Source organism: Stomoxys calcitrans, chromosome 5, assembly GCF_963082655.1.
Source record: "Stomoxys calcitrans chromosome 5, idStoCalc2.1, whole genome shotgun sequence".
In the NCBI taxonomy this organism is placed as follows: domain Eukaryota; kingdom Metazoa; phylum Arthropoda; class Insecta; order Diptera; family Muscidae; genus Stomoxys; species Stomoxys calcitrans.
The window spans coordinates 27,734,196-27,761,172 of NC_081556.1; the positions used below are offsets into that span (position 1 = coordinate 27,734,196).

The 26,977-nt window shown below is 39.0% G+C and overlaps 3 protein-coding genes across 3 annotated transcripts; 2 read left to right on the forward strand and 1 right to left on the reverse strand.

The window, feature by feature from the left end:
• Positions 1-596: 596 nt before the first annotated feature.
• On the reverse strand, positions 597-8,216 carry LOC106085611 (uncharacterized). Its single transcript, XM_013249925.2, has 3 exons — positions 7,753-8,216; positions 921-1,287; positions 597-854 (listed from the first exon to the last, which is right to left on the reverse strand). Exons 1-3 carry the CDS (start codon positions 8,049-8,051, stop codon positions 597-599), a joined length of 924 nt encoding a protein of 307 aa, XP_013105379.1. The 5' UTR covers positions 8,052-8,216.
• Positions 8,217-12,787: 4,571 nt separating this feature from the next.
• On the forward strand, positions 12,788-15,688 carry LOC106085637 (alpha-tocopherol transfer protein). The gene is made up of 3 exons (XM_013249956.2): positions 12,788-13,092; positions 14,964-15,336; positions 15,403-15,688. Exons 1-3 carry the CDS (start codon positions 12,788-12,790, stop codon positions 15,655-15,657), a joined length of 933 nt encoding a protein of 310 aa, XP_013105410.2. The 3' UTR covers positions 15,658-15,688.
• An 830-nt stretch (positions 15,689-16,518) lies between these two features.
• LOC106085603 (neuropeptide FF receptor 2) lies at positions 16,519-26,739 on the forward strand. The gene is made up of 5 exons (XM_059369703.1): positions 16,519-16,672; positions 21,963-22,448; positions 22,506-22,649; positions 23,663-24,016; positions 26,617-26,739. The coding sequence occupies exons 1-5, from the start codon at positions 16,592-16,594 to the stop codon at positions 26,737-26,739; spliced, it is 1,188 nt and encodes a 395-aa protein (XP_059225686.1). The 5' UTR covers positions 16,519-16,591.
• Positions 26,740-26,977: the final 238 nt, after the last annotated feature.

Genomic DNA, 26,977 nt, shown 5'->3' on the forward strand with positions numbered 1-26,977 from the left:
CAACAATCACAACACAAATCATATGGTGCAATCTGCCATCCAGTCATCAAGCTGAGCGACGTTTTGCCAACACACACAAGTAAATTTGCGTACGTATGCAGAGATATGCGAGAAAGAAGATAACCACAAAGAGAATGCAAACAAAAATCTGACATGTTAGTACCGTCATACATAGCCGGCTGTTAACAGTTGTTCGCGTGAGACCACCTTTTTAAATCCGCCTTGTGACATACACAAGCGTACATGCATCGTATACATGAATATGCACATTCATCACACACACCACACACAATTCTTGAAAACAGTTGCATATTTTGGTACTTTTATCGATTATTGCAGTCATAAAATCAGGTTTATTTGGGATTTTAAAATTAATCCTGCAAAAATTAAATTTATTAGTGTATGGTTAAACCTGCAAAAAACACAGGATTTAGCACTTTAATCTCGAAAAGGCCATAAATCCGGATTTAGTGGCCAATATAAACTTGGCTGTTTTAAGTTTTGTGAACCGGTGATAAATTTTATACCAATTCATGTTACTTTTGACTTGTGTATTTAAAAAAAAAAGTTAAAACATTAAAACTCATATAAGAAATTTAATCTATAGCTAATTTACGGAATGAACCGCTGGCACTGCCTCCAAATAATCCGGAAACATTATTCTCTCCTTGACGCAATTTCTCATCTACGCCATACTGTTCATCTTCGTCGAAGTAGGGTTTATAGCTCAGCATCAGTTTCTCGAAATTCTTTTCGGCCTCAGCAAGGGAACTGTTGGTGCCACCATATTCAGCAGGCAGATATTCTTTACCAATGGTCTGTTGCAATGATTCCAGGGTAGTATGGACGTTTAACTGTAGGGATAATTAAAATAAGTTCTGAATTTAAAGTTTAGTTTTAGAAAACAGCGACTTCCATACCAATTCCTTTTGCTTCATAACATTGCGAACTAAACCCAATATTATCTGAGCTTCTTTGGAGGCATTCACAATGTGAGTTCCCAATAGATTGGTAGGTATTCCAAATTCCAGCAAAGAGGCCATTTGTCGGAACAGCGTTGGCTCAAACTGCTTCAGAAAACCAAAGGGTATTTTCGAAAAGTCTATAACTTCCAAAACTCCACTAATGTTCCAGTTATCATCTGTATTTGTCTCAATCTCACAACGCATAGCATGAAAACGGAAAATATCCTGAACGCTGTGTATAGCAGGATTAATATTGCCCATTTTCATGAAATGAATGCGGGGACCACCTGGACCCTTAGGTTTGGGTAGAGTATAGAAGATCCTTTATAAAAATTTACAATATTAGATTTTTTGAGAAATACATTGATTTAAAGGAGAATAACTAATGGTACACTTTAATAGAAGGCGATTACAATATGGCTATTAACCCAGAGACTTTCAAATATGTCAACAATTTTGGAGTATTTTGCAAATGGTTAGGTTAGGTTTGATTGAAAAAAGGGTGCAGATATTAATCCACCCCATGCCACTATGGACATACACCTTAGCCAGCAATCGGCTTGTTGTGCGCTCTCAAAATTATAAAGTAACCTCTAAAACGAAAATTTTAAGTTAGGTATTCCGTGCTACTTACAAAATCCTTAATTGTTTTTAATACCACTCCCCTAAGTTAGTTCATGTCTGGTATTGTGTTCCCACCTAAGTGCCGGTATTTGTGAGACGCGAAAGTCGGGCAATAACAAAGGAAATGCTTCAACGTCTCATCATCTTCCCCGCATGTCTATCACTATGCCGCACCGATTTTACATAAATGAACTCGTAGTCCTATGTCTCATAGACGCATTAGGTGTCTCACACTTAATCTGTATGTCAATGGGTCGGATATCTACAATAGTCTCCAGTGCCCTAGTGGACGTGGTCCTCATCGCTCCGCCTATGCCAAGACAACGTGTTATCTGAGCCTGTTGTATGGTCCTTATGTTGCACTTTTTCTCCATAGCAGTCCACCAAACTACTGAGGCATAAGTAAGTATTGGTCGAATCACGCTCCTGTAGACCCAGTGGACTATCCTAGGATTCAGGTCCCATTTCCAGCCTAGGGCCCATCTACATAGTGCCCAACATCTGTGAGCCCCTAAATGTGACACTTCCAATTTAGTTTCCTGTCCAAGATCACACCTAAGTATTTGTCCTTGTCAGATATCGAAATCGTCTTATTGAGGAAACGTGGTGCGTTAAATTGGCCCACCTTCGTCTTCCTATTTTGCACATTCTATTAGAAATATTTTTCGCAAACAAAACGTTATAACCTGCAAAGGAGGTATAAATATTCCCTACAAAGAGTCTTGTACACCCTCCACTATTGGTCGAGTTCAACAAAAACTGCGGATGACTCCCTCATAAATGGACTTCTGTTGGAAGTCGGTACATAAGGCGATCACAAGGTCACAAGGAAGTTGGCTTCATAATATTGTATATTTCCCTCTTCAAGTGTTTAGATCAATGTTTCGAAATTGTATCAACTTAATGACCAAGTTAGTATACCCCGATTCTATTATTGAGGGTATAACAAGTTATAACCTGCAAAGGAGGTATAAATATTCCCTACAAAGAGTCTTATACACCTTGTTGTACACTATAGGTAGAGTTCTACAAAAACTGCGGACGACTCCTTTATATATGGACTTCTGTTGGAAGTCGGATCATAAGGTGATCACAAGGTTCATAATATATTCCCCTTTTCAAGGGTTTAGATCAATATGTCGAAATTATACCAACGAAATGACCAAGTTACCCCCTTTCCATTATAACAAGGAACTCTTATCCATCTTTAGTTGAAGAATCTGCATTGACTAATTTTTAAAGGTATATGTTGTGTGTGTGCGCAAATGGGAATTTCCTATCAACAATTTAACGACTAGAATTCTTTCCACATAGTTGTACTGTAAATTCCACTGCTTTAACTAACATTTATCAAGTCTTATCAATAACTACTGTCCGAATTTATTGTTAGTAAGATTGATTAGTCTACTTACGATACATTACATTATGTTCAGTTTCTACTACTTTTTTTTTGTATACCTACCAATCAGGACCAAGGCACATTAATTTTGTCATTCAGTTTGTAACGCATATGAGAAGCTATGAAACAATCAACCTGCTAAAACTGAAGGTATTGTACACCAGAGCCATATGGGCTCCCCCTATGAACTCTAGCAGAGATTTGGTGATATTCACAAGGCCATATGGTTGTCTCCTGATGGCAACACCATAATCTACTTGTCTGACCCAATCGCTTGCAGAAACCTCTCCTTATGCCGATGATACAGCAACGCAATGGTAAACAATTGCTCACTCTATCATATCAGGGTACTTATCTATAACTCTAAGGATGGAACGAGTGAATATGAGGTCACATCGGAAGCAGCGCAAGGCTCCATTCTTGGGCCGGATCTTTGGAATGCTACGCACTAGAGATATGCATCTGAGTGATTTTTCACTCACACTCACGAGACAAAAAATTATTCACACACGACTTTTTTGTTGACTCATGTTCACGCACGCTCACGAAACAAAACTTTTACTGACGCACGACTCACGAAAAAATCACGACTCACGAAACACTTGGGAATCACGTTTGAAAAAATATTTCTCCATGAAGCGAATAATAATTTTTTGTTTTTCTTAGCGTCTGCGAAAAGTAAGAGAATGTGGTGGGCCTCTCCCAAGCAGGCGCAGACTCTTAATGGAGACATGAAATAGCATCCTCCTCTATGGGAACGAAATATGGGAGTAGGCACTGTAGACAGTATGGCGAACGAAATCCCTGCTCTCGCTACAGAGGACGGCGGCTCTTAGGATCATATTATCCTACCGGACAGTGGCGGAGCCCGGAGCCCATGGAGGGAGCCAGGCTCTACACAGCGATGTGCGACACCTAAACAGAGTAAGATCCGAACGGTAAGATCAAACCGATCATATACGGTTCATACGAGAGGAGACTATCAAGAGATGGCAACAAAGGTGGACAAATGAGAATCGGGCCAGGTGGACGCGACGACTAACATCTGATGTACAGATGTGGACAGTTAAGAAACACGGCGATGTCAACTATTATGCCACACAGATGCCGACAGGCCATGGTTATTTCCGGAAATACTTGGATAGAATGGCTAAATGCTTCTCTAGCAAGTGCATTTATAAGGAGATAGAAGTTGAAGACGATGTGGAACACACATTCTTTCACTACGAGCGCTGGGTCGAAGGACGCAGGGAATTGGAAACAGCCATTGGCGACGTTTCGTCGTAGGAAGAAGATAGGCCTGGACGTAGACACAACGAAGATAATATGGAAAATCACCAGATATGGTGTCCACCTCGAAGCAATGCGAAAGCGGTTCCGAGTTGGAATTAATCACAGTTTTTAGCTGTTTTCGGAGTCCGGCGTAAAGATAGAGTTAAATACTTTGAGCGCGCAATAAAAATGCACTATAGTTAAAGGATTTTCAACTTTGACGATTGAACTCGTGCATCATTCTGTGTTGCCATACGTGAAGTAATGCTTTTAGGCATCAGAGTTTAAAATTCTTCAACTTTCATAATAACAACAACAACTGGATGGTAAGGTCACGAACAGTCTTGGAGTGTAAGGAGGTCTTTTACGCTTTCTTTGAGGATAGCACTATCCCCATTGTTCGGGTGCTGGGAACGTTGTAAGAGAGAATGAAAGAGCAGACCATTTGGTGGTGAAGGCCAGAGGTCTGTTGTCAATAAACTTGGTTAACGCAAAGCCGATTTAAGGACGTGGGCGTCGTTGTAGAACTGCGAAACGGTCGGTAGGATAAAGAAAAACCTATAGGAAGATTCGGATCGTGAGATGTAGGTTAGAACGGGAAACATAGGACTACTAGTTCATTTATACAATATCGGTGCAGGGCATGTGAGGAATATGATGTGACGTTGGAGCATTTCCTATGTTATTGCCCGGCTTTCGCGGCTAACAGACACCGGCACTTAGGTGGGAAAAGGAAGAAACCTTTCCGAGCCGTTCAATACCAAATGAGGTTTCAGACTGGGAGAAAACTTCTCATGTAATCACTTTAATATCCAGCTGGAGAATATAATACGAGATGCAAGTGACCTCAGGAGCTGCACAGGTATTCATATTGGTGCCAGACCATTGAAATACAACCTACGACAAAATTTTATAAATAAGCATGCCTGACGACACCTATCTAGTGGGTTACACAGACGACATCGCAGCAGTAATAAAGGCGAGAAATACGGAAAGACTTAACGCCAACTCCACCAAACTATGATTCGCACAAAGAGCTGGCTAGATTCTCATAGACTACAACTGTCCATGCATAAAAAAGAGCTGCTGCTACTGACAAGACGACACATACCTCTGCAGATAGAGATGCATATAGACGACATTATCATCCCCTCAATGACGTCTGACAAATACCTTGAGATGAGAGTGGATTCCAAATCAACGTACTCGAAGCGAATCGAGTACGCAATGGAACCTAACCAAACGATAGCAAAGAATCACGGAAGGGCCCAACACAAGTTCCACCAAACTATGATCCGCACAAAGAGCTGGCTGGACTCACATGAACTACAACTGTCCATGCATAAAACAGAGCTGCTGCTGCGTCTGTTAAATGCCTAGGGATGAGACTGGATTCCAAATTAACTAACTCGAACCAAATCAAGTACACAACGACGAAAGCAACGTAAATAACCTCACAGCTATGCAGGCTAATGGCCAATATAGGCGAACCTCTTCCAAGCAAGATATAGATATTAATGGAGACCACTAACAGTATCTTACTGTATCGCTCCAAAATATGGACGCCGACCCTAGAGACGCAGACGAGAGCAAGTATGCAAAGAACAGTAGCGCTACGACTCACATCAGCCTATCGCACGGTATCAGGGAAAGCCATCCTTGTAATCGCAGGCATAACACCCATTGATTTTATTGCAATAAAGCGACACTGGATTTTTAGAACCAAACACGAGGGCATGAATCATACTAAACTCGCACGAGGTATAGAAGAAGCAACCATTCAGAGATGGTTAAACAAGACATGGGGAAGGTGGACACACCGACTTATCCCAGATTTCTATGACGTGAACTTCTATCTTACCCAGATGTTATCCGGCCATAGGTATATTAGGAAGTACCTACATCGAATGGGGGCCACCATAGCGCTGAACGCCTGGGTTCGAATCCTGGCGAGAATGTGACAAAAAAAATTTTAACGGTGGTTATCCCCTCTAAATGCTCGCGACATTTTTGAGGTACTATTCCATGTAAAAACTTCTACCCAAAGAGGTGTCGCACTACGGCACGCCGTTCGGATTCGGCTATTAAAAGGAGGTCCCTTATCATTATGCTTAAAACTTGAATCGAACAGCACTCATTGATGTGTGAGAAGTTTGCCCCGTTTTCTTAATGGCATGTTCATGGGGAAACTTTGCAATTTTTACCTACATCGAAAGTGCACATCTACACCTGCGTGTACGAAGCAGAAGAAGTCGAAGACGGAGTCGTCAGTCACTGGGCTGAGTGATGCAGGGAACTAGAGATGCTCGAAAATGAGAGGAATTGGGAGGCAGTCAACAGATACGATGAACAGATACTTCGTAGGAAAAATATGGACCCCGACGCAACGGCGCAGGGAACAAAGCGGATGCCGGACGCAAACATTATATGGAAGAGATGGGTGGGCACCAAATTAGGAGGTTCACCTCGAAGTAATGGGAAAGTAGTTCTGAGGTGGAATCTGTACCCCGAGGTGATATAAGGTGGGTTTTTAGACGGGACCATCGATACGACGGTGGACGTAATCGTTATATGCGTGAAGCATACAACTATTCTATCCCGCAAAAGAGTACTATTCACAAAAGAGTACATGCTGCTCGCCTATGCTGATGACATCGATATTGCAGATCGGCCATTATAAGCAGTACATGTCGCCTTTGAAAAGGCCGAGAAAGAGGTAATAGATGCTACTTTGATAAAACAGACAGTTCGAGATCAAAACATTCTCTCAGAAACAAAAGTGTTTAGGGTACAGTGATACCAGAAAGGACCTGTGAGTCTTAAAATCTTGTATCCGATATCCGATAGTTAAAGTATTGGGAACCAGGTGATAGCTACGCTAAACACCGTGGCCACCGTGGCGCAGAGGTTATCATGTCCGCCTATGACGCCGAACGCCTGGCTTCAAATCCCCGTATAAACATCAGAAAATTTGTCAACGGTGGTTATCCCCTTATTAATGCTGGCTACAATTGTGAGGTATCCTGCCATGTTAAAACTTCTCTACCAAGTGGGTCGCTATGCGGCACGCCTTTCGGACTCGGCATAAAAAAGGATGACCCTTATCATTGAGCTTAAAATGTAATCGGACTGCACTGCATTGATATCAGAGAAGTATCCCCTGTGCCTTAGTGGAATGTTAATGGGAAAATTTAGTTCAGTATTAACGGAATGACGAAGATACTCCACACCTGTGTAGAAGGAATGCTGTGACTAGAACATCAAATATATTCCATTGAATAATATGTATTAGGTAACCTTGCCGAAAGAAGTTTTATTCGTTGCAATTCGTAGCAGATAAGCCCTACAATTATCACTGATAAAATATTTAGTAATGGTGGTCAGTGCCATTAAAAAGCTCCCACTTCAATCAGAAACTTTTGTAATCACCGTGCATATCAATTGTACACCATTTAACTAACTTGCTGCCAAGTACCATACAGATGTACTTACCCCGATTGAGCTATATCTATTTGCTTATCATCGATGCGGCGGGATTTAATCAAATCTTTAGCCGATGACTTATAGGTATAGAAAAAATCAATACGCTTCTTGGCACTCTCCAAACTGTATTTGCTATGACGCAGGAATGCAATTAAAAACTGATCATCTGTGCGTGCCCTTAAATGGGGTTCCTTTTGGATCCAAGTACGCAACGCCTCCAAATCATCGGGAATTCGAGATTTCACTTCATTTAACTTTGTGCGAGCCACTTCTTCAAGTTCAGAATTTAAGGGTCTTAACTGGGCCATAACGTCGTTGATGAATGGACGCTAGTTGGTGGTGACAGTGAACTAACTGAGGAAGACTGTTTGCTGCGTTCTTCGCAAATCCCGAACCAAATTAATACTATTTTAAAAAATGTGTTTTCCTCTTTGTGGATATGGACTTTCTGTGCGTTTAAATGGTTAGATCGAATTTTTTCACTCTTTTGTGGTTGTATGACATTTATACACGGTCTTGGTTATACCGTGTATGCATTGCACATACCTACTTACCTATCTGCCTACCTTTAACGTTATTTTAATTGATAAGATATTGTCGCTGTCCGATTAACGGTATCGAAATAACGACAAAGAAAAAATTAGTTTATGTTTATCGTATGTTTGAATATAAATTACACGCACAAAAAAGTAGCAATTATTCATTTATATATTTAATTTAAAAAAGCAAAAATTTCTTAAGCAAAAAATGCTACGTTTTTTGACGACTTCGAAAAATATACGACAAAAATTCAAAAAATATATGAAAATCGACCAAAATATGATTTTTTCGACTAGAATTTTTCCCTAGGAAAACTTAAAATGGCCATATCTCCTTAACTAAGCCTCGTAGAGCAAAACAAAGCTTAATTCGTGATCACCAAAAATTCAAAAAATTGGACAAAAATATGAATTTCCCAAGGAAAACTTAAAATAGTCATATCTCCATAATTAAGCTTCGTAGAGCAAAAGGAAGATTAATTTGTGATCACTTCCAAAAATTCTAGAAAGAAAAATTTTTTTCCTAAAATGTTTCGTAAGTTGTCCTAAACTTGATTTTCCAAAATTGATATTTTCTGCGTGTATAATTTGTTTCTGTTTTGGACATACATATGTGTGAATACCTTGCTTATAGCCACACAGGTCTAACAAGGACCATAAAAATTATTTTTTCCCCCCGTTAACATGATATTCAAAATTAAATTTCATTTATGCCTACATATTTATCATTATTTCGATGAAAATCGCATATAAATGTGTTTGAATATGGGTACATATTTGCCCCTTTATACATAACGTTCATATACATACATATATTATTTTAGTATGTCGGGATGTGGGTTATTTCTGCATACACAATTTTTGTTTATGGGTGTTGTATATTGACTATTAGCATTCATAGCAACGATTAGATGTAGAATCATTACTAGGCAAAAAAAAACTTGCATGAATTTTGAAAAAAATCTGGTATCGTCATCTTGTGTCAAAATTTCGTCAGTAATTTAAACTATGTACTAAGGCCCAAATAATATGAGTGTCATGCAGACGTTGTGGGTAGTAGTAGTTGTAGCCACATTGTTATGTGGAGGTAGCGATCCTCGTCAAGCTCCATATTCGGGCAAACTCATTTCGGTCCTAAGGACGGATCGCCGCTAAAACGTTATGGCCCCTGCTTATATAAAGGTGCCAATAACTCGCCTTGTATCACAGGCACTCAGTATTTAAGCAAGAGCCGGTGCCGCCCTGCGTCTCACTGAGACTTTGCACTCGTTATTGCAAATTGTCCGCAATTGCGAATGCATCTTCTCCGTATACGAAGTATTCCACTATCCGCAATCTGTGGATGGCAGCACCCAGCTGAAAATAATCCATCTACCGCGTTTCATACACTGTCATTGAATTTGTAAAGCACACTACAGTTGTCTGATCTATAGTACTGTATGGTGTTTTGGTCTGGTGGGCGACGCTTTAAAAGTCCATCTACTGTTCAATACTCAGCAGGATACAAAGGATGACTTGTTTGTGCATCATAGCCGCCATGAGGACAACATCGTCTGATGCACTGAATTTAATGCTACACCTAATACCGCTAGACTTTGTGGCTAGATAAATTTCTGCAATCACTACACTAGGCAGTCGAAAAAAACACTAAGTGGACGCTTTTTGCATTTCCAGTTAGTGCTTTTTACCCTTTTCGTAAATTTGAGGTTTTTGCTGTCGATTTTAGTCATTGGGAATATTAGACATACTAGCCTATTTTATGAAGCATAAACTTTCCATAACATTCCAATAAGAAATATAAGAGACTTCTCTAATATCAATGAGTGCAGTCCGATTAAAGTTTTAGCCAATGATCAGGGACCACTTTTTGCTGAGTCCGAATGATGTGTTGCTTAATGATACCTCGTCTTAAATGACTGAATACATCACTTATGAGAGGAAAACCACTTCTAAATGAAGGAAAAACCACAACTGAAAATTTTTTTCTGAGGTTCCAACACGCATTTGAACTTCTTGTTCTGATGCGTTAACCAAATCAACAGGGCGATCAATGCGAAAACATTTGATGGTGACCCCCTCACGTTAAATCGTACAATTATTGTGATTTTGGATATTTTTATATATTTCAAGAATAATTACAATGCCACGATTTTTCGTTAAAACTTTTCAAAATTTAAAAAAAATAGATGTTAGTGCTTTTTTACTCATTTTTAGAATTTTTGTTACGCTTTCTGATGGTAAATTGTTGGCATCACTGGTGAGGACGTCTAGGAAGAAGAGACCATAGAACATATGATGTGTGTATGTCCCGCACTGGCAGTCAGAAGGAGTTCGTTCCACTTTAGATTCTCATTTTTTTCAGAACTGGTCTGATTTAGCGGATGTGAACATTGGCAAATTGTTGGGATTTTTAAAGCGATCTGGATGTTTCAACGGTGGGAACTAGAAGGCATCTTCCTTCTTCTGTTCCTGTGCTATTACAAGGGACGAAAACGTCTTAGTGAGTCTGATGGCAAATTGCCATTTAAACCTAACCTAACCTATTGAAGTTTTTGCTCAAATATAGAGGTCCTCCTTTTTATGTCGGGTCCAAACGGTGTGCCAATTAGACACACCACTTGTTATAGAAGTTTTAATATTATTCGATATCTTAAAAATGTCGCCAGCATTTATAAGAGTGAACAATTTTTTTCGGATGTTCACGCCGGAATTTGAACCCTAGCGTTCAGCGTTACAAGCGGACATGCTAACTTCTTCGCCACGTTGGCCTCTGAAAAACTTGCAAATGCAAATTTGCCCATGAACATTCCATTCAGGAACTGGGACAAACTTCTCACAAATCAATGAATGCTGTCCGGTTCAATTTTAAGCTCAATCATTAGGGACCTCCCTTTAATAGCCGAGTCCGAACGGCGTCCCGCAGAGCCACACCTCTTTTGGGAGAAGTTTTAACATGGCAAATACCTCACAAATGTAGCCAGCATTAGGAGGAGATAACCACCGCTGAAAAAATTTCTGGTGTTCCTGCCAGAAGCGTCATAGGCCTCTGAAAAACTTAACTCATAAAAAATCCCCTTTAGAAGGCATCATCCATTTTTTGTCCCTGTATGTATCACTATGGACGAAAATATCGAGCGGAGTCTGATTGCAGACTGTCACTTCAATCTGACCTTACCTCTGTCATGACATACAACTACACTCTCTTTTCCATTAGCCTATAAAAAGTCCAAGGTACTTGAATCTATGGTGGAGGATTTATAAATTCTGAACCTTGGATCCCCTCCCCCTCATATCATATAAAATGGCAAACTATCTACTTCACCCATACCAATTATGCATATCGATCGAGCGGAGTCTGATTGCAGACTGTCACTTCAATCTGACCTTACCTCTGTCATGACATCCAAGTACACTCTCCTTTCCATTAGCCTATAAAAAGTCCAAGGTACTTGAATCTATGGTGGAGGATTTACAAGTTCTGAACCTTGGATCCCCTCCACCTCATATCATATATAATGGCAAAATTTCTACTTCATCCATATCAATTATGCATATCGGGCGGACGTAAATGGCTAGATCGACTTAAAAGGTTATGACGATCAAGAATATATATACCTTATTGGGTCTTAGACGCATATTTCGAAGTGTTACAAACGGAATGACGAAATTAGTATACCTCCCTATGGTGGAGGGTATAAAAACGACAGCCTGACTATCAGCACAAGGGTTACATTGCACGTTTTTATGCACATTGACTTCATTATCTCGAATTCAGTACTACCTAAGCTCTTCGTTATTAAACATAAAATACTAAAAAGAGAATGGCCTTTACTTTGATGTATGACACGGGCAAATAGCTTTAGCCGTTTCAGAGATATGGGTCGCCTAATTCGCCAAATAGCCAAAAAATCGAGATTTTCATAACTTTGAGGCCCCTGCAGCACGTGTTAACATCATCCAATTGTGCTCAAATTTTGGTAAGCTTAAAATCTAACAAAAAGAAACATTTTAGGTGGTGCAGCCAAAAATTTGTTTAAACCACCCTAATGTACATATATGCCTTTTATCAGCTAATTTCTTCTCAGCTAAATAAACTTCCAAACTTTATTGATGCTTGGCATCTCAAAAATTGGACTTGCTTTATCAAATTTATAGTTTGGATTTGTCGCAGACTTTCGCAGACCCTAAGACCCTGGGGTGTGAAATGCCTAGCTCTTAGAAAGTACCTTTTTTCTGTTATTTATGCTGCAAACTTCAGACAAAATACTAGTACAAATATACTTCAAATAGTGATATTCGACAAATGTACGTGGGAACAAGGGTTATTTATAAATATAATTAAGATTAGCCAATTTTTAACCTTATCATAAACACTAATTGGTTCCAATCGACCACCAAATGATTAGGTTTTGTATCAAAGGGAGCGCTAAGAAAAATACAGTAGTCTTTAGTTTAAGGTGAACCACCATAGAAGTATTTTTTACAGCCTATTTTCGCCGTCAATCATGGCAACGCTCGAAGTTCGTCCCTTAAATGCAGCCCTAAAGAAAGTGGCCAAGGAGGAGTTAAATGAGGTGGAGAGTCGCATAGCCGATGATATTGCAGCTTTACGTGTTTGGCTTGATAAACAGCCACATTTGAAATCTCGCCTTGATGATCAATTTTTGGTTTCATTTTTGCGTGGATGCAAGTACAGCATAGAAAAAGCTAAATCGAAAATTGACTATTTCTATACAATCAAGACTATGATGCCCGAATTGTTTGGCGATAAAATAATGTCGGAGAAAGAAATTAAATTATGTCGAACTGGGTAAGTATACTTGGGGTTACATTGGGACGGAGTTATATTTGCACTGGATTGATGTCAAAGTCATTTGCATGATAGTTATCGATAATTCGAACTTTGCACCATTTGGTGCTGAACTTAATGGTAGTGGAGTGTTATGGTGTGTAGGATTGAGGGTATATTAAATTTGTCATTCGGTTTGCAACACCTCAAAATATTGATCAAAAGTGTATGAGATTCTTTACCATTGTAAAATTGTAAGTCACATCCGTATATTTGACAATTAGCTGTAATCACGCTACCCAGGCCGACACGGGATAACTATGAGCTCCACACAGGCTGGAACTTTGAGCTCCGACCTGTGTGGTGTCCATCGTTATCACAGGAAGCTTAGCTGAAAGCTACGGGCGCACCCACAGGTTGCGGATAGTAGAAAGCTTCTTTTTTATGCGGAGTATGGCCGCGGGCCGTCAGCGATTTCGAGAGGAGCGATCAGGTGGCACTGATTCTTAATTAAATACTGAGTGTCAATGATGCTCGAGATGACAAGATGAGTTATTGGCGTCGTCAAGTATCCAATGGCCAACATCAGCTTCTGTTCCCTGGTTAGGGGCGGCTGGGGCGAGTGTCGGATCTTGGAGCAAGCGGCTCGCGACAAAGAGGGAAACCCATGCGGTTGGGGAGATGGGCCAGTAACCCGCCCTAGGAAAACCATGAGAATCACTATGAAAACAAAAGAGTAGCAAAAACAGACCCCCCTACCGTTGACGACCCTCGCTAACGTAAAAAGACAAACAACAACAAATGCTTCTCGCCTATGCCGACAACATTGATATCATAGGTCGGTCACCGAAAGTAGTAACTGCAGCCTTTGAAAGAATCGAAAGAGAGTCAGTAAAAATGGGTCTGGCAGTTTATGGAGATAAGACAAAACGGATGGTGTCAACTCCCAAAACGCCCTGTACAACCAATCAGATAAAGAAAATGGAGAAAGTTGGGAACCACAACTTTGAGACAGTCAGTAACTTTATCTACCTCCACCCCGCCGTAACCGAAACAGATGATACCAGTTTTTATATAAAGCGAAGAATAATACGGGCAAACAGATTCTACTTTGGGTTAGGTAAGCAGTTTAGGAGAAAAATTCTTGAGTGTTTGAGGGAAAGATTCTTCGTAATATATATGGACTGGTTTGCGTTAATGGAGAATACAGCATCGCATGAACCCCAAGCTGTATGAGCTGTTTGGCGATAATAGCATAGTTACACGTATCAAAATACAACGGCTGCGTTGGCTAGGTCAGGTTGTCAGAATGGATGAAGAAGCTCCAGCAAAGAAGTTTTTTCGCGGAGGTACACGCAAACCGGAACCTGGACCGGCAAAAGCCCGATGGAAAGATCAAGTTGTGTGAGGCACCTTGAAACTTGGTGTCGTAGATTTTAGAATGAGCGCAGAAAATCAAGGCGCTTAGAACGCTATTATACGTTCGGCTTGTGGAACAAATGTTCTGTCATAGCCTATTAAAGTAACGAATTTTGATGGAAAGAGAAAATTATTTAGATTTTTATTCAAAATTTTGGGACCAGAAAAACGAAAGATCAAAATGAGATTAGTTTAAGTATACGAATTATATTACGGATGCTGACTGAGGAGTGATTTGCAGAAGATTTTATAATACTTCTAATGTTATAATACAATACTTCGACTATCTAATTTATCAACAATATAAACACCTTTTAGATTTGCAGATCGTTATTCTTTGTACACTCTCATGATCTAAGTGTTAAGTTTTATTTTATCCGTCTCCCTATATTCTTAGTTGACTAAATTTTAAAAACATTTCGATACCTTATCTTGTAGTTAATATAATGTTTTCTTTTCTTTTTATTTTCTAGCACCTATGTTCGCCTTCCCAAGCCCTTGGGCGAAGGTGGTCCTTCGGTTCAACTAACAAATTATTCTAAATTTGATCCCAAAGTCTTTACCATGCTTGAGCTATTCCGTTTCCAGTGTCTGCTAATGGATTGGCAAATCTACAATGATGATAACTGTGTCATTAGTGGTTACATTGAAATTATTGATCTCTCCAAAATGAGTCTTTCTTTTCTTACACAATTCGAACCGACTCTCATTAAGAAAATGGGTGTGTTTGCCGAAAAGGCAGCTCCCATGCGTTTAAAGGGTATACATTTTGTCAATTGTCCTAAAGAGGCTCAAGCGGTGCTTAGTTTCTCAAGAAGTTTGATGAGTGAAAAGTTGCAAAAACGAGTGAGTTGTATAAACAAAGTAAGTGTTTTACACTTTTTATTGATGTATATTTTATTATTTCTACAGTTCTATGTTCACAAAACTCTGGATGATCTATACAAGTTTATACCCAAAGAATATTTGCCTGTTGAGTATGGTGGCACGAATGGCACAATGCCGGAATTAATTGAAGAAACTGAAAAACATTTAGTTAGCTTCAATGAATATTTTATCGAAGATGATCAATTTGGAGTGGATGAGAATATGAGACCAGGCAAAAAAGTGGATATGGATTCATTGTTTGGCATTGAGGGCTCATTCCGTAAATTAGATATCGATTAAATTGTAAAAGTACTAAAAATATCATGTTATACAATAAATCTCTAATTTTAAGTATGCTGACTTAAATAAGGGGAAATTAGCCGACTTAAAGCCATTGGTGCTACAGAAACCTTTTTACCACATCACCACCTCTTAACACTCTTCAACTTCTGTAGGTAGATAAGCTTAATGTGGCAGTCTTCTTTTAATAGAGTAGATTAGGTTAGGTTAAAGTGGCAGTCTACCATCAGACTCATGCAGACGTTTTCGTCTATTGTGATACTACAGGAACAGAAAAAGGAAGATGCCTTCTAGGCCTACCATTGAACCATTGTTTACATCCGCATCCGGCCAGTGCGGAACACACACAGCAGATGTTCTATAGTATCTTCTTCTTCGATGTCCTCAAAGCTTTTGCAAAAGTCATTACTGGCAACCTTTAGTCTGTCAGCATGTTTTCCGATTAGACAGTGACCTGTCATGACGGACACAATGACTGAGACGTCAGTTCTAGCCAGTGACAGCAAAGTGGTAGATCTCTTCAGGTCTAGAGTAGGCCACATAGTTTTGGATTCTTCACAGCCCCCTCTTTGTTACCATCTATCATACGCTGTCTGGCTATCTGAGAATATATTTATGTCAATCGTCGTTATGACATTATATCTTAGCCAAGGAGGTGGTGTTCCTTAATTGGCAGTGTCGGGTAACCTTTTCGAGTACACCCCAAAGCCCACCTCGTCGTCTAGTTTGGAACCATCCATATAAAAGTCAATGTAACTTCTATTACCAGGGATATCGTAGTTCCAATCGGTTCTATCAGAAATAGTGATTTATCAAAAAGGGGCTCAAGTTTACACCCTACCTACCCAGACTGCCTGGAACATCGGACATTGTATCAAGGATAACACAATGTCCGTAGCCGCCACATGACCAAAAGGAAAGCTCCCTTAACCTCATGGCAGTGGTCACTGCAATTTGTCTAGCCACCATGTCCAGAGGCATAAGATGTAGGATTAAATTCAGTGCTTCAGATGATGTCGTCCTAAGTGCGGCTGTGATGCACAAACAAGCCATCCTTTGCCAATGGCTCTCTAGCAGGTGTATAGGGCAAGAGATACCTTTCTTGAACTTTCCAAAATGTTGGATTTGAAGTTCAATTTCCTGTCAAGCTAAACTTCCAGATATTTTATACTTTCCGTAAATGGAACATTCTCTTCTCCCAAGGAGACAGGTTCCACTATAGGCAACTTGCATCTTCTGCTGAAAAGAACTAATTCTGTCTTGCACGGATTTACGCCCAGACTACTTTCGGTAGGCCACTTCCCTGTTGCATGTAGAACTTCCTGAAGTATACCTCTAAAAGTGCTGGGAAACTTGCTCTAATCGGAAAAGGCTCCGTCATTAACATGCGAAATGTGAAAGGTATCAACCTTTTTTTTCCAGAGACAATAATATGTATATTGTTAATAGCTATATTGTAAAGTAAAGGAGACAGTAAACCCCCTAGAGGAGTTCCTCTGCTGACCCACCTTTTTAGATATGCAAATCCTAAGCCTGCCGTAATGCATCTTTTAGTAAGTAAGTTATATATAAACTTTCTTACGGTAGAGTTGATACCTAGAAACTCCAGTTCACTCATGATTGACGTCGGTTTAACATTATTGAAAGCACCTTTAATGTCAGGAAAAACTACTATTGTATATTCCTTAACAGCGAGGGAACCCTACATGTAGACGACTAGGTCGTGAAGGGCTGGTTCAGTGGACTTGCCCCTACTATACGCATACTGTTGCCGAGCCGGGCTTTTGGAATTAAAATGACCTTTGCGTCGCTCCATCCCACAGGTAAAAGTTGATTTTTTAAGAGCTATAGGAAAGTAAAAAAAAAAACAGAAAAATGCATGAAATCTTTATTTAAATCGATACTATGGTCGATATAATTTAATATTTGAAGATTATTTCAGGCAAATGTTGACCGTGACTGCGGCTCAAATGGTCCGTCCGCTTAGTCCAATTGTGGCATACATTTTCCAACATTTAGGCCGGTATCTCACGAACAAATGCTTCAATGATGTCTTCCAATGCGTCAATTGAAGAGCTTTAACATAGCCCAACAAAAAATAGTCTAAAGGCGTTAAATCGCACGATCTAGGCGGCCAATCGATCAGTCCCGAACATGAAATAAAATGTTCACCGAACTCGCCTCTCATTAAGTCCATTGTTACGAGTGTTGTGTGGCATGTGGCACCGTCTTGTTGAAATCACATGTCATACAAGTCAAGCTCTTGCATTTTGGCCAAAAAAAAGTTGAATATCACCAACGCTCACCATTCACAGTTACGTTACAATTCGCATCATCTTTAAAGAAGTACGGTCCAATGATGCCACCAGCCCATAAACCGCACCAAACTATGACTTTTCTGTATGCATTGGTAGCTTCTGGCTGATTTTCACTCCAAAATCGACAATTCTGCTTCTTTACGTACCCTTTAAGCCAAAAATTCAATATTTTGGATTATTTTGTAAAAAATGATTTTTCGGTCCCTTTTTGTAAACAGGGTTTATCCGGTGTTTCCGGTGTTTATTTAAGTTTTGGTGTATTCAGGGAACTATAGTAGAAATTCCCGGCGAACATTTTTGAAGAATATTTTGATATGCTAGAATCTCAATTTAAAGGAGTTTTTTTAAATTGAGATTCTAGCATATCAAAATATTCTTCAAAAATGTTCGCCGGGAAATTCTACTATAGTTCCCTGTATACACCAAACTTAAAGAAAACACCGGAGGTCATTAAGACGGCATACACAATTCAGAGATAAAGTCGTAAGCTAAAGTAGGCTTAAGAACTCTAATCAAGAGATTGGCTTATATGGGAGCTATATCAGGTTATATACCGATATGGACCATATTTGGCGGATTTTTTGAGAATCATAGCAGAAGTCATCGTGCGAAATTTCAGGCAAATTGACTAATAATTGCGACCTTTAGAGACTCCAGAAGTTAAATCGGGAGATCGGTTTATATGGGAGATATATCAGTTTATAGGCCGATTTGGACCATACTTCACTTTTTTCTTTATTACACTCAAATATAACTTTGAGCAAAGTTGTAAAGCTCTATGTTAACTCAAACTAAAAAACAAAACCAAACTGACATGTAAGCCGACCTGGACGATATTGTACCAAAAAAAGAAGTATGAATGTGCTAACTTCGGCCGGGCTGATTCTTGGGAACCCAGCTCCATGGATTCTGGAAAAAATTTCCATAAATTAACTCAAATGAAGACATAGTGTATTTTACGTACCAAGCTTCTGAAAATCAGGCACAAATTTAAGCTTCTAGGGGTCATAGAAGACTAATCAGAAGATCAGTTTATATATTGGAAGTCATAATAAATTACTATGTCCAACATTTGATGTAAGGGCGAAAAGATTGATGCAAATATTATGCCGCATGCGGACATTGTCATCGCATCAGATGAGTCTGCGATTTTTCTTTAAAGTTACTCCAAGGTGGATTAGTGAAGGTGGTCTCACGCGAACAGCTGATAGCAGCAGTCCATTTTGACGGCATTAAGATGTCAAGTCCGTGTTTACATTCACAGCAAATCACCCCATTTTCTTCACGTTCTCCCTGTTTGTGTTTCTCTCTCTCTCTCTCTCTCATTTTACTTGCACACGTACACACACAAAGGCAAGTTTCTTTGGTTGTTTTGAGAACAATGCCAATATTGAAATGGCATCTTGATGACTAGATGGCGGATTGCACCATATGATTTGTGGTTGTTGTACAAATGAGACCACCTTTAACTGTTTCGCCATGTAGAGCAGTAGCAAACAAAAGATCTGTCAACATGAGGGGTCAACGACAGACACTTCCAGGCAAAAAATATCTATCTCAGAAAACAGATGTTATGTTGGCCAAAAACAATTTACGAACATACGATTAACCGTTTGCCCTTTGGGCACAATGGAACGCTAATCGTAGATATCATAAATGTACTATGTAACGTTGTGTTCGAAATGCTTTTTTGCGTCAGCAATATAAAGGAATCCTTGAATGTGTCACTCAATGGACATATACCATTCATACGTGCTAAAGTTCAAATTGACAGACCTTTTTCTATCACTCTAATGTGATAACTAAACAACAAGTAATAATGTAGGGCAGGCCAGGTGGAACTTTGGACACCCACCACCATGAATAAATTTCTATAAATATATACAAATGGGCAAAAATAAGTCATTTATTAGAAGTTCACTAGAAATATTGGTCTATGTGACCAAATGAAGTCCGATTGATGGCAAGGATGTCGAGCAGTCTAATTCAAATCACAGTTTCATATTTTAAAATAAAAGTTCAATGCCTAGATCCATAGATATGAAAACTATATTATGTCCGATATAAACTATCGGGTAATTTTTAACGAGTTTGTGTCCAATCGTTATCTGTAAAAGTGAAAAGTGTGCTGTATACGTTGCTATTTTATCATGGAAAGTACTTCGACAGCAGTATCTAGGATACGGGAAAGGGAAGACACAGAGTCTGTATTCTTGCTAAGAATTGTCTAAATGTGTTTCTTCTTCTGTCGCTATGCACTTAAGATCCAATAGCAGCCAGCCTTGAAATAAATAAGCCTCATTACTGGCTGGCTTCCCTATATATGACACACGATTCAAAGATGCCACCTTCAAACCTTAAGTTTCTGATTGAAGCCACTTCTGTAGGTAAGGAGAGCCTCATTGTAGGAAATGATGCTAATCACCAGATATGGGGAAGTTCGGATGTCAAGAAAAGGGGTGAGCTGCTTATCGAATATATTATAATTTGCAATCTGGCGATTTGTAATAAAGGGGATAAATTCGACCAGGAACAGGCAGAAGGTACTAAATATTACCTTTGTATCGGAAGATATAAGCGCAAGAATAAGCGACTGGGACGTGTTGGATGGCCATAGCTTCTCTGATCATCTTAATATAAGTTTCAGCCTTGGAGAAAATATTGCAGAAATGGTCCCTCGGTTAAACAGAAGAAAGGCGGATTGGGATAAATTTCAGCACAACTTCTGCACGACTATCCCTTCTAGACCAGAAAAGGAAGTGGAAACTATGCATCAGCTCGTCTGCGCAATCTGGCTAGAAGAACGCATACCCGATGATCGGAACCTTAGCATACTAAGTCCCGTACACGAGAAAGGAGACAAGACGGAATGTGCCAACTACATAGGAATAATATAGGCGACGTATGAACCACGAGCTGTATGACGACGATAGCATAGTTACACGTATAAAAATACAACAGCTGCGTTGGCTAGGTCATGTTGTCAGAATGGTTGAAGAAGCTCCAGCAAAAAAGTCTTTTAAGGCAAACACGGTGGTACACGCAAACCGGGAAGACCAAAATTCCGATGGAAAGATCATGCGGTGGGAGACACCTCGAAACTAGATGTTAGAGATTTTTGAATGAGCGCAGAAAATCAAGGCACTTGGAACGCTATTCTTCGTTCGGCTAGGGGAACAAATGTTCTGTCATAGCCAATTAAAGTTAAAGTAAAGTAAGAGTAATTGCATTAACAGACAGACACATGAGCATTGTTTTATCATCTTAGATTTTCAGATCGTTAAGGAATATAGAAACTTATATGGTCAGAAATCAATATTTCAATATTTGAGCAACAGAATGACAGAATTAATATACCCTTGTTCTATGGTGGTGGGTAAAGAAATTAAAAACATAAAACCAAATTGATGGGCAAAGATAAAATTGAAGGATGAGACAGCACTTCGCCTGCTCCCAAAAGCAATCAGCAGGTGTCAATGTCATTAGCCAACTTTTATCAGTATTTCGCGCACGCAGTAGAACTTGATGATCAATAGATAGAATAAAGAGACTTTATTACTAAACAAGCCATTCCACACAAAGGATCAAAATGGTGTAAAATAGTCGGTGTAATTAAAATGGCCGCAATGTCCGATCCGTCAGAGGTATGTAAGAAAAAATTAAAATTAAGCGGAGTTGGCTGAGATATCTAAACTGTTGTAGCATTTTGAAAAATAAATCCTTTTGGACCATATGACAGACAGACCAATGTGTTCGATGAACACTGTTCACATATTCATAAATTTTAGCGGAATTAAATCTGAACCATATAGGCTGCCCGTAAAATTTCCAAAACCAAATTCGTTTCAAGCAGTCGTTTTGAATCTTTGTTTGGTACAGAATGGGACTCTGGATAAATGTCATCCTGCAAAATCATATTAGTTTTACAGGAATCCCATACTGTGAACAATGAAGTCGAACTCTTAACACTTCCTCTCTTCCTTTTAGTTTGATTTCAGCAAATGGGACTTTCCCGAAGATCGCATATGGCTGCATATACCCGAGTCAGAAATGATTATTAAAATATGCACTTTCATTCCCGTTTTAATATTTGGCCTGATTGGAAATTTCATCATAATACACTTGATTGTAATCAATCGTTCCCTTAGAACGCCCACAAATTTAATTATAGCCAATATGGCAGTGGCTGATTTTCTGACCTTGCTCATATGCCCCACAATGTTTATGATAAATGATTTCTATCAGAATTACCTACTGGGCTCAGCGGGATGCAAAATGGAAGGATTTCTTGAAGGAGCATTTCTAATTACCGCAGTTTTGAATTTATCGGCGGTAAGTTATGATCGCTTAACTGCCATTGTTTTACCTTTGGAAACCAGACTTACGATGAGAGGCGCTAAGATAGTGATATGTTTTACATGGTTGGCTGGAATTTTAATAGCTTTGCCCTTGGCTATATATAGAACTTATAAGGTGAGCTATAAATACCATATTTTTTGATATTATTTTTACTAAAATTGCTTGCTGTAGGTTCGCCATTGGAAAAATTTTACGGAAATGTATTGCAAGGAGAATCCTACAATCCTGCCAAAGTATTGGTATGTGCTAATAACTGTAATGGTCTGGCTGCCACTGGCGATTATGCTGATCTGCTATTCGGCGATTTTTTACAAGGTAATATAAGCTATAAGAAAAACGAAAACAAAGATTATCTGTTCTGTTGTTCAAACCAAAGATTATATTATACTGATAATTAAACAGTACAACAGCCAATATGGCTGCGTCAATTCGAGATATATCAAAGATTTGTGGGCCAATTTATGTGAATTTTGTGTTTGTACCTTAAACCTTAGTACTGACTTCGACTCCACACGAACAACTGTCAAAACGCACTATAAACAAGCAAAAAGGCGTTAAGTTCTGCCGGGCCGAACTTTGGATACCCACCATCTCGGGTATATATGTAAACCACCTTTCGTCAAAATGCATAAGGTATGCATTTTGACATGCATACTATATCGAAATAGAGTCCGATTTGAACCAATTACTAATAAGTACAAATAATTGTTCAATTGTGTATAACAAAATATTGGTCCTTTTAGTAGTTATATCTAAAAATACACTGATCTGAACCATATAAGACACGGATGTCGAAAAGAATAACATAAGCCACTGTGTCAAATTTCAGTGAAATCGGATTATAAATGCGCCTTTTATGGGGCCAAGGCTTTAATTCGAGATATCGGTCTATATGGCAGCTATATCCAAATCTGGACCAAACTGGGCCAAGTTGCAGAACACAACTTACAGTCCCAAATTTCGGCGACATCGGACGATAAATGCGCCTTTTATGGGTCCAAAACCTTAAATCGAGAGATGGGTTTATATGGCAGCTATATCCAAGTCTGGACCGATCTGGGCCAGCTACGAAGAAAGACCGCCGACTCTGGACAAGAATTGAAATCTGCCCGTTTACAAGAGAAACAAAAAATGGTAAATTCTATGCGTTCCTCCAAAGTCACCTCCAAAGAACGTTCTCGAAACAATCTGCAGTAGTTTAGAAGTTCAAAAGGAAAAAATTTTGTTACAGGATCATAAATGATTTTAACTCTGGAAAACAACAACAATGAAAAATCAATTGCTACAATTTATTCACACTTATTTTTCATAATTTCCATATTTTTCAGCTGGACCGTTATGAGAAAAAAGTTATGAATCGTGAACATCCGTTGACTGTATCATATAAGAGAACTGTGGCCAAGACTCTGTTCATAATTACCATAGTCTTTGTGGTTCTACGTTTGCCTTTCACCGTACTGGTGATTTTAAGAGATCAAATCATCGCCAACACCAATAACATGATCAAGGGAAGTTTTCGGATTTTCTGGTATATATCCCAATACCTGATGTTCTTAAATGCGGCAGTAAATCCCATCATTTATGGTTACACAAATGATAACTTTCGAAGAGCGTATGATCAGTTACCGGTGTGTATATGCTGCGGTGATATCAAAACTAAACAGAAAGCTAAAAATCACAAAGTTTGTGAACTATTGCAAAATTTGAAATGGTACAAAAATTTGAATGTTTCAATAATTTTACAGACATATTGGAAAACGTTCGTTGAGTGGTTGCGAATGGTACTATGCTGTACGATATGCAAATCTGAACACGATTTAGATTTAAAGGATGACAACGAGCAGCATCTCAATGTGGGGTCCATGAAGTATGTTGACAGTGAAGGGCAGATAATGCAGTTACCTAAAGAACATATTGAATACACCCTATCATCTGGATACCACATGTAGATGTCATATGTTTGTATATTTAATATTATTCTATTAAATTATAATTTTGAATTTATTATATTACATAAATTAATTTATTCGGTTTAAATGAAGGCACATTACAAAATAAATAACAATGCCGGATTCTTTCCAACAACTATCTAAATCGGATGTAAAGCAGGGTTTTCACGGTTCAACCACAAATTTTTTTAAACGTAAAGGTATATAACACCTTTTGGGTTTGCTCTTATTTCTAAAAATTGCATGTAGCTCCATAGAATAACAGGTAAATAAACATTTTTTGGGTTTCCTGTTATTTCGTTCAATATAAGGGGTGTTTTATTTATCCATTAAGCGGATTTTCTCTCTTAGTTTGTATCAAGGCGGATTTAAAAAGGTGGTCTCACGCGAACAGCTGTTAACAGCCGGCCAGGTTTGACGATATTAAGATGTAAGATTTTTGTTTGCATCCTCTTTGTTGTCATCATCTTTCCCCCATATTTTCTGCTCGTGTACGCACACGTATATACAAACGCACACAAATTTCTTTGTGTGTGTTGGCAAAACGTAGATCAGCTTGATGGCAAGATGGCGGATTGCACCATATGATTTATGGTTATTGTACATGACACAATTACAAGGTAGTGTACCGTAAGCAGCTGAATACAATTTTTTCTTGCGTAGTCCACTTCTGTGAGCGAGTTTTGGTTGTGTGTGTGCATTCTAGTTAAGAACCATAACACAACAAACAACGAAAAATGGCGCGAACTAGTAACATACTGAACATCAGAGTTCTAATCACTAATCACTGATTTTGACAGCTAGTGTACTCAATATTTTGTTGTTGGGCAACTGCCACTACCTGTAAATGAATATATCTTGGTTGTTGTACAAATGCGACCACCTTTATGTTTCGCCATGAGTTTGTATGGAGAAAAATGCTATCCCTCATTAGCTAAAATGTCGTTTACACTGCTCTTTAAATCCGGATTTAATGGCTCGATCATCTGTTTTCGCTTTATAAAATCAACTGACGGGAGCCTTAAATCAGGATTTAATGAGCAGGGTAAACGGGGTTCTATCGTCTAAAAATGTGTTTTATATTTATATTTTCACACTTTTATTTACTAACACTTAGATTTACTGCAAAATCAAAACAAAAATAAAAAAAAATTGTACTCAGCTGTTCGCATGACCTCACCTTATTAATGCATCCTGGGTAGGTTCTCTATTCGGCTTTTCAAGTGAACAACTGTCAAACTACATATAAAAAAGTAGGTATAAGCTGAAGCATGTGAAAACAAGTAAGAGCGTGCTAAGTTCGGCCTATGCTCAGTATCTCTTCTTAGGCAAACAAAGAATATTGAATAAGAATATGCGATTGTGTAATATTTCAGTTCTTTCGGATAAGAATTGCGCCTTGTAAGGGCTCAAGAAGCAAAATCGGGAGATAGGTTTATATGGGAGCTGTATCAAACTATTGATCGATTCAGACCATATTATACACGTATGTTGAAGGTCATGAGAGAAGCCGTTGTACAAAATTTTTTCCAAATCGTATGAGAATTGCGCCCTCTAGAGGCTCAAGAAGTCAAGACCCAAAATCGGTTTATATGGCAGCTTTATCAAAACATGGACGATTTGGCCTATTTACAATCCCAATTTCAAGCGGCTTGCTAAACTCCTTCGAAAGTAAGCGTGCTTTCGACAGACAGACGGACGAACGGACATGGCTAGATCGACTTCAAATGACATGACGATCAAGAATATATATACTTTGTGGGGTCTCAGACGCATATTTCGAGGTGTTACAAACAAAATGACGAAATTAGTATACACCCATCCTATGGTATAACCATAAATGACTTTATTACGCTAAAGGATTGAAAAAACACTTCAAAACAATTAATCCTATCATAATATGAATGTAAGATTAAGTTATTCAATTTCATGTAATTGTGTTAAAAATATGATATTTTATCAAAGTTTTTCGCAACAATTCCGAAAGCTGAACAAAATACTCCGCTTTAAGTGACAATCTTTAAAATGTAGAGGTAAATAAAACTTTTTGAGTTTGCTCTTATTTGTATACATTTCACACAAATTTTACTGGAAGTCGTTCGCGAACTTTGTTTGCCAGGAGAAAAGAGCGGGCGAGTGCGTGAGAGCGAGCAAAAATGTTGAGAGTTTGGTAATTGAGAGTTTGCACATTTCTACCCCAACAGAAATATACAGCATCGAACAGCTGTGTTATAGCAAAAGAATAAAGTCTATGCTTACTCTCCTGTACATTTTTACTGGAAAAGAACGCGAACAGACCTAGCATTACAAGAATGCACAACTTGTATTGAAAGACTCTCACCAAGGTAAGCGATAATGGTTGTTTGCCCATGACATCTTATCGCATACGGCCAAGAGGAAATGTACGCATGTACGGCTCCACAACGACACCGAGAAGTGACCCCGAGACGGGATAGCTGTATGCACCACACAGACAGGAACTCTGAGCTCCAATCCGTGTGGTCTCCATGCTGTCACGAGAAGCTTAGCTGGTCTACCAGGCGCGTCCACAGGTTGCGTATTGTGGAATGCTCCATAAGGAGTAGCTACAACTACAGTCGCAGACAATCATCGGTATCGAGATGAGAGTCTCAGTGAGGGGCCGGGCGGCACCGGCTTTTGTGCCTATAATGCTCGATACGACAAGGCGAGTTA

What these genes read in the sequence shown, in the direction of transcription:
- LOC106085611 (XM_013249925.2), bottom strand. Translation starts at nt 8,051, where the DNA reads ATGGCCCAGTTAAGACCCTTAAATTCTGAACTTGAAGAAGTGGCTCGC. An exon ending in ATAGATATAGCTCAATCGGG is followed by an intron (nt 1,288 to 7,752) that starts GTAAGTACATCT and finishes ATTTTTATAAAG; the next exon opens with GATCTTCTATACTCTACCCA. An exon ending in TTATGAAGCAAAAGGAATTG is followed by an intron (nt 855 to 920) that starts GTATGGAAGTCG and finishes TTATCCCTACAG; the next exon opens with TTAAACGTCCATACTACCCT.
- LOC106085637 (XM_013249956.2), top strand. Translation starts at nt 12,788, where the DNA reads ATGGCAACGCTCGAAGTTCGTCCCTTAAATGCAGCCCTAAAGAAAGTG. An exon ending in ATTAAATTATGTCGAACTGG is followed by an intron (nt 13,093 to 14,963) that starts GTAAGTATACTT and finishes TTTATTTTCTAG; the next exon opens with CACCTATGTTCGCCTTCCCA. An exon ending in GTGAAAAGTTGCAAAAACGA is followed by an intron (nt 15,337 to 15,402) that starts GTGAGTTGTATA and finishes TTATTTCTACAG; the next exon opens with TTCTATGTTCACAAAACTCT.
- LOC106085603 (XM_059369703.1), top strand. Translation starts at nt 16,592, where the DNA reads ATGGCAGTGGTCACTGCAATTTGTCTAGCCACCATGTCCAGAGGCATA. An exon ending in CTATATATAGAACTTATAAG is followed by an intron (nt 22,449 to 22,505) that starts GTGAGCTATAAA and finishes TGCTTGCTGTAG; the next exon opens with GTTCGCCATTGGAAAAATTT. An exon ending in ATTCGGCGATTTTTTACAAG is followed by an intron (nt 22,650 to 23,662) that starts GTAATATAAGCT and finishes CATATTTTTCAG; the next exon opens with CTGGACCGTTATGAGAAAAA.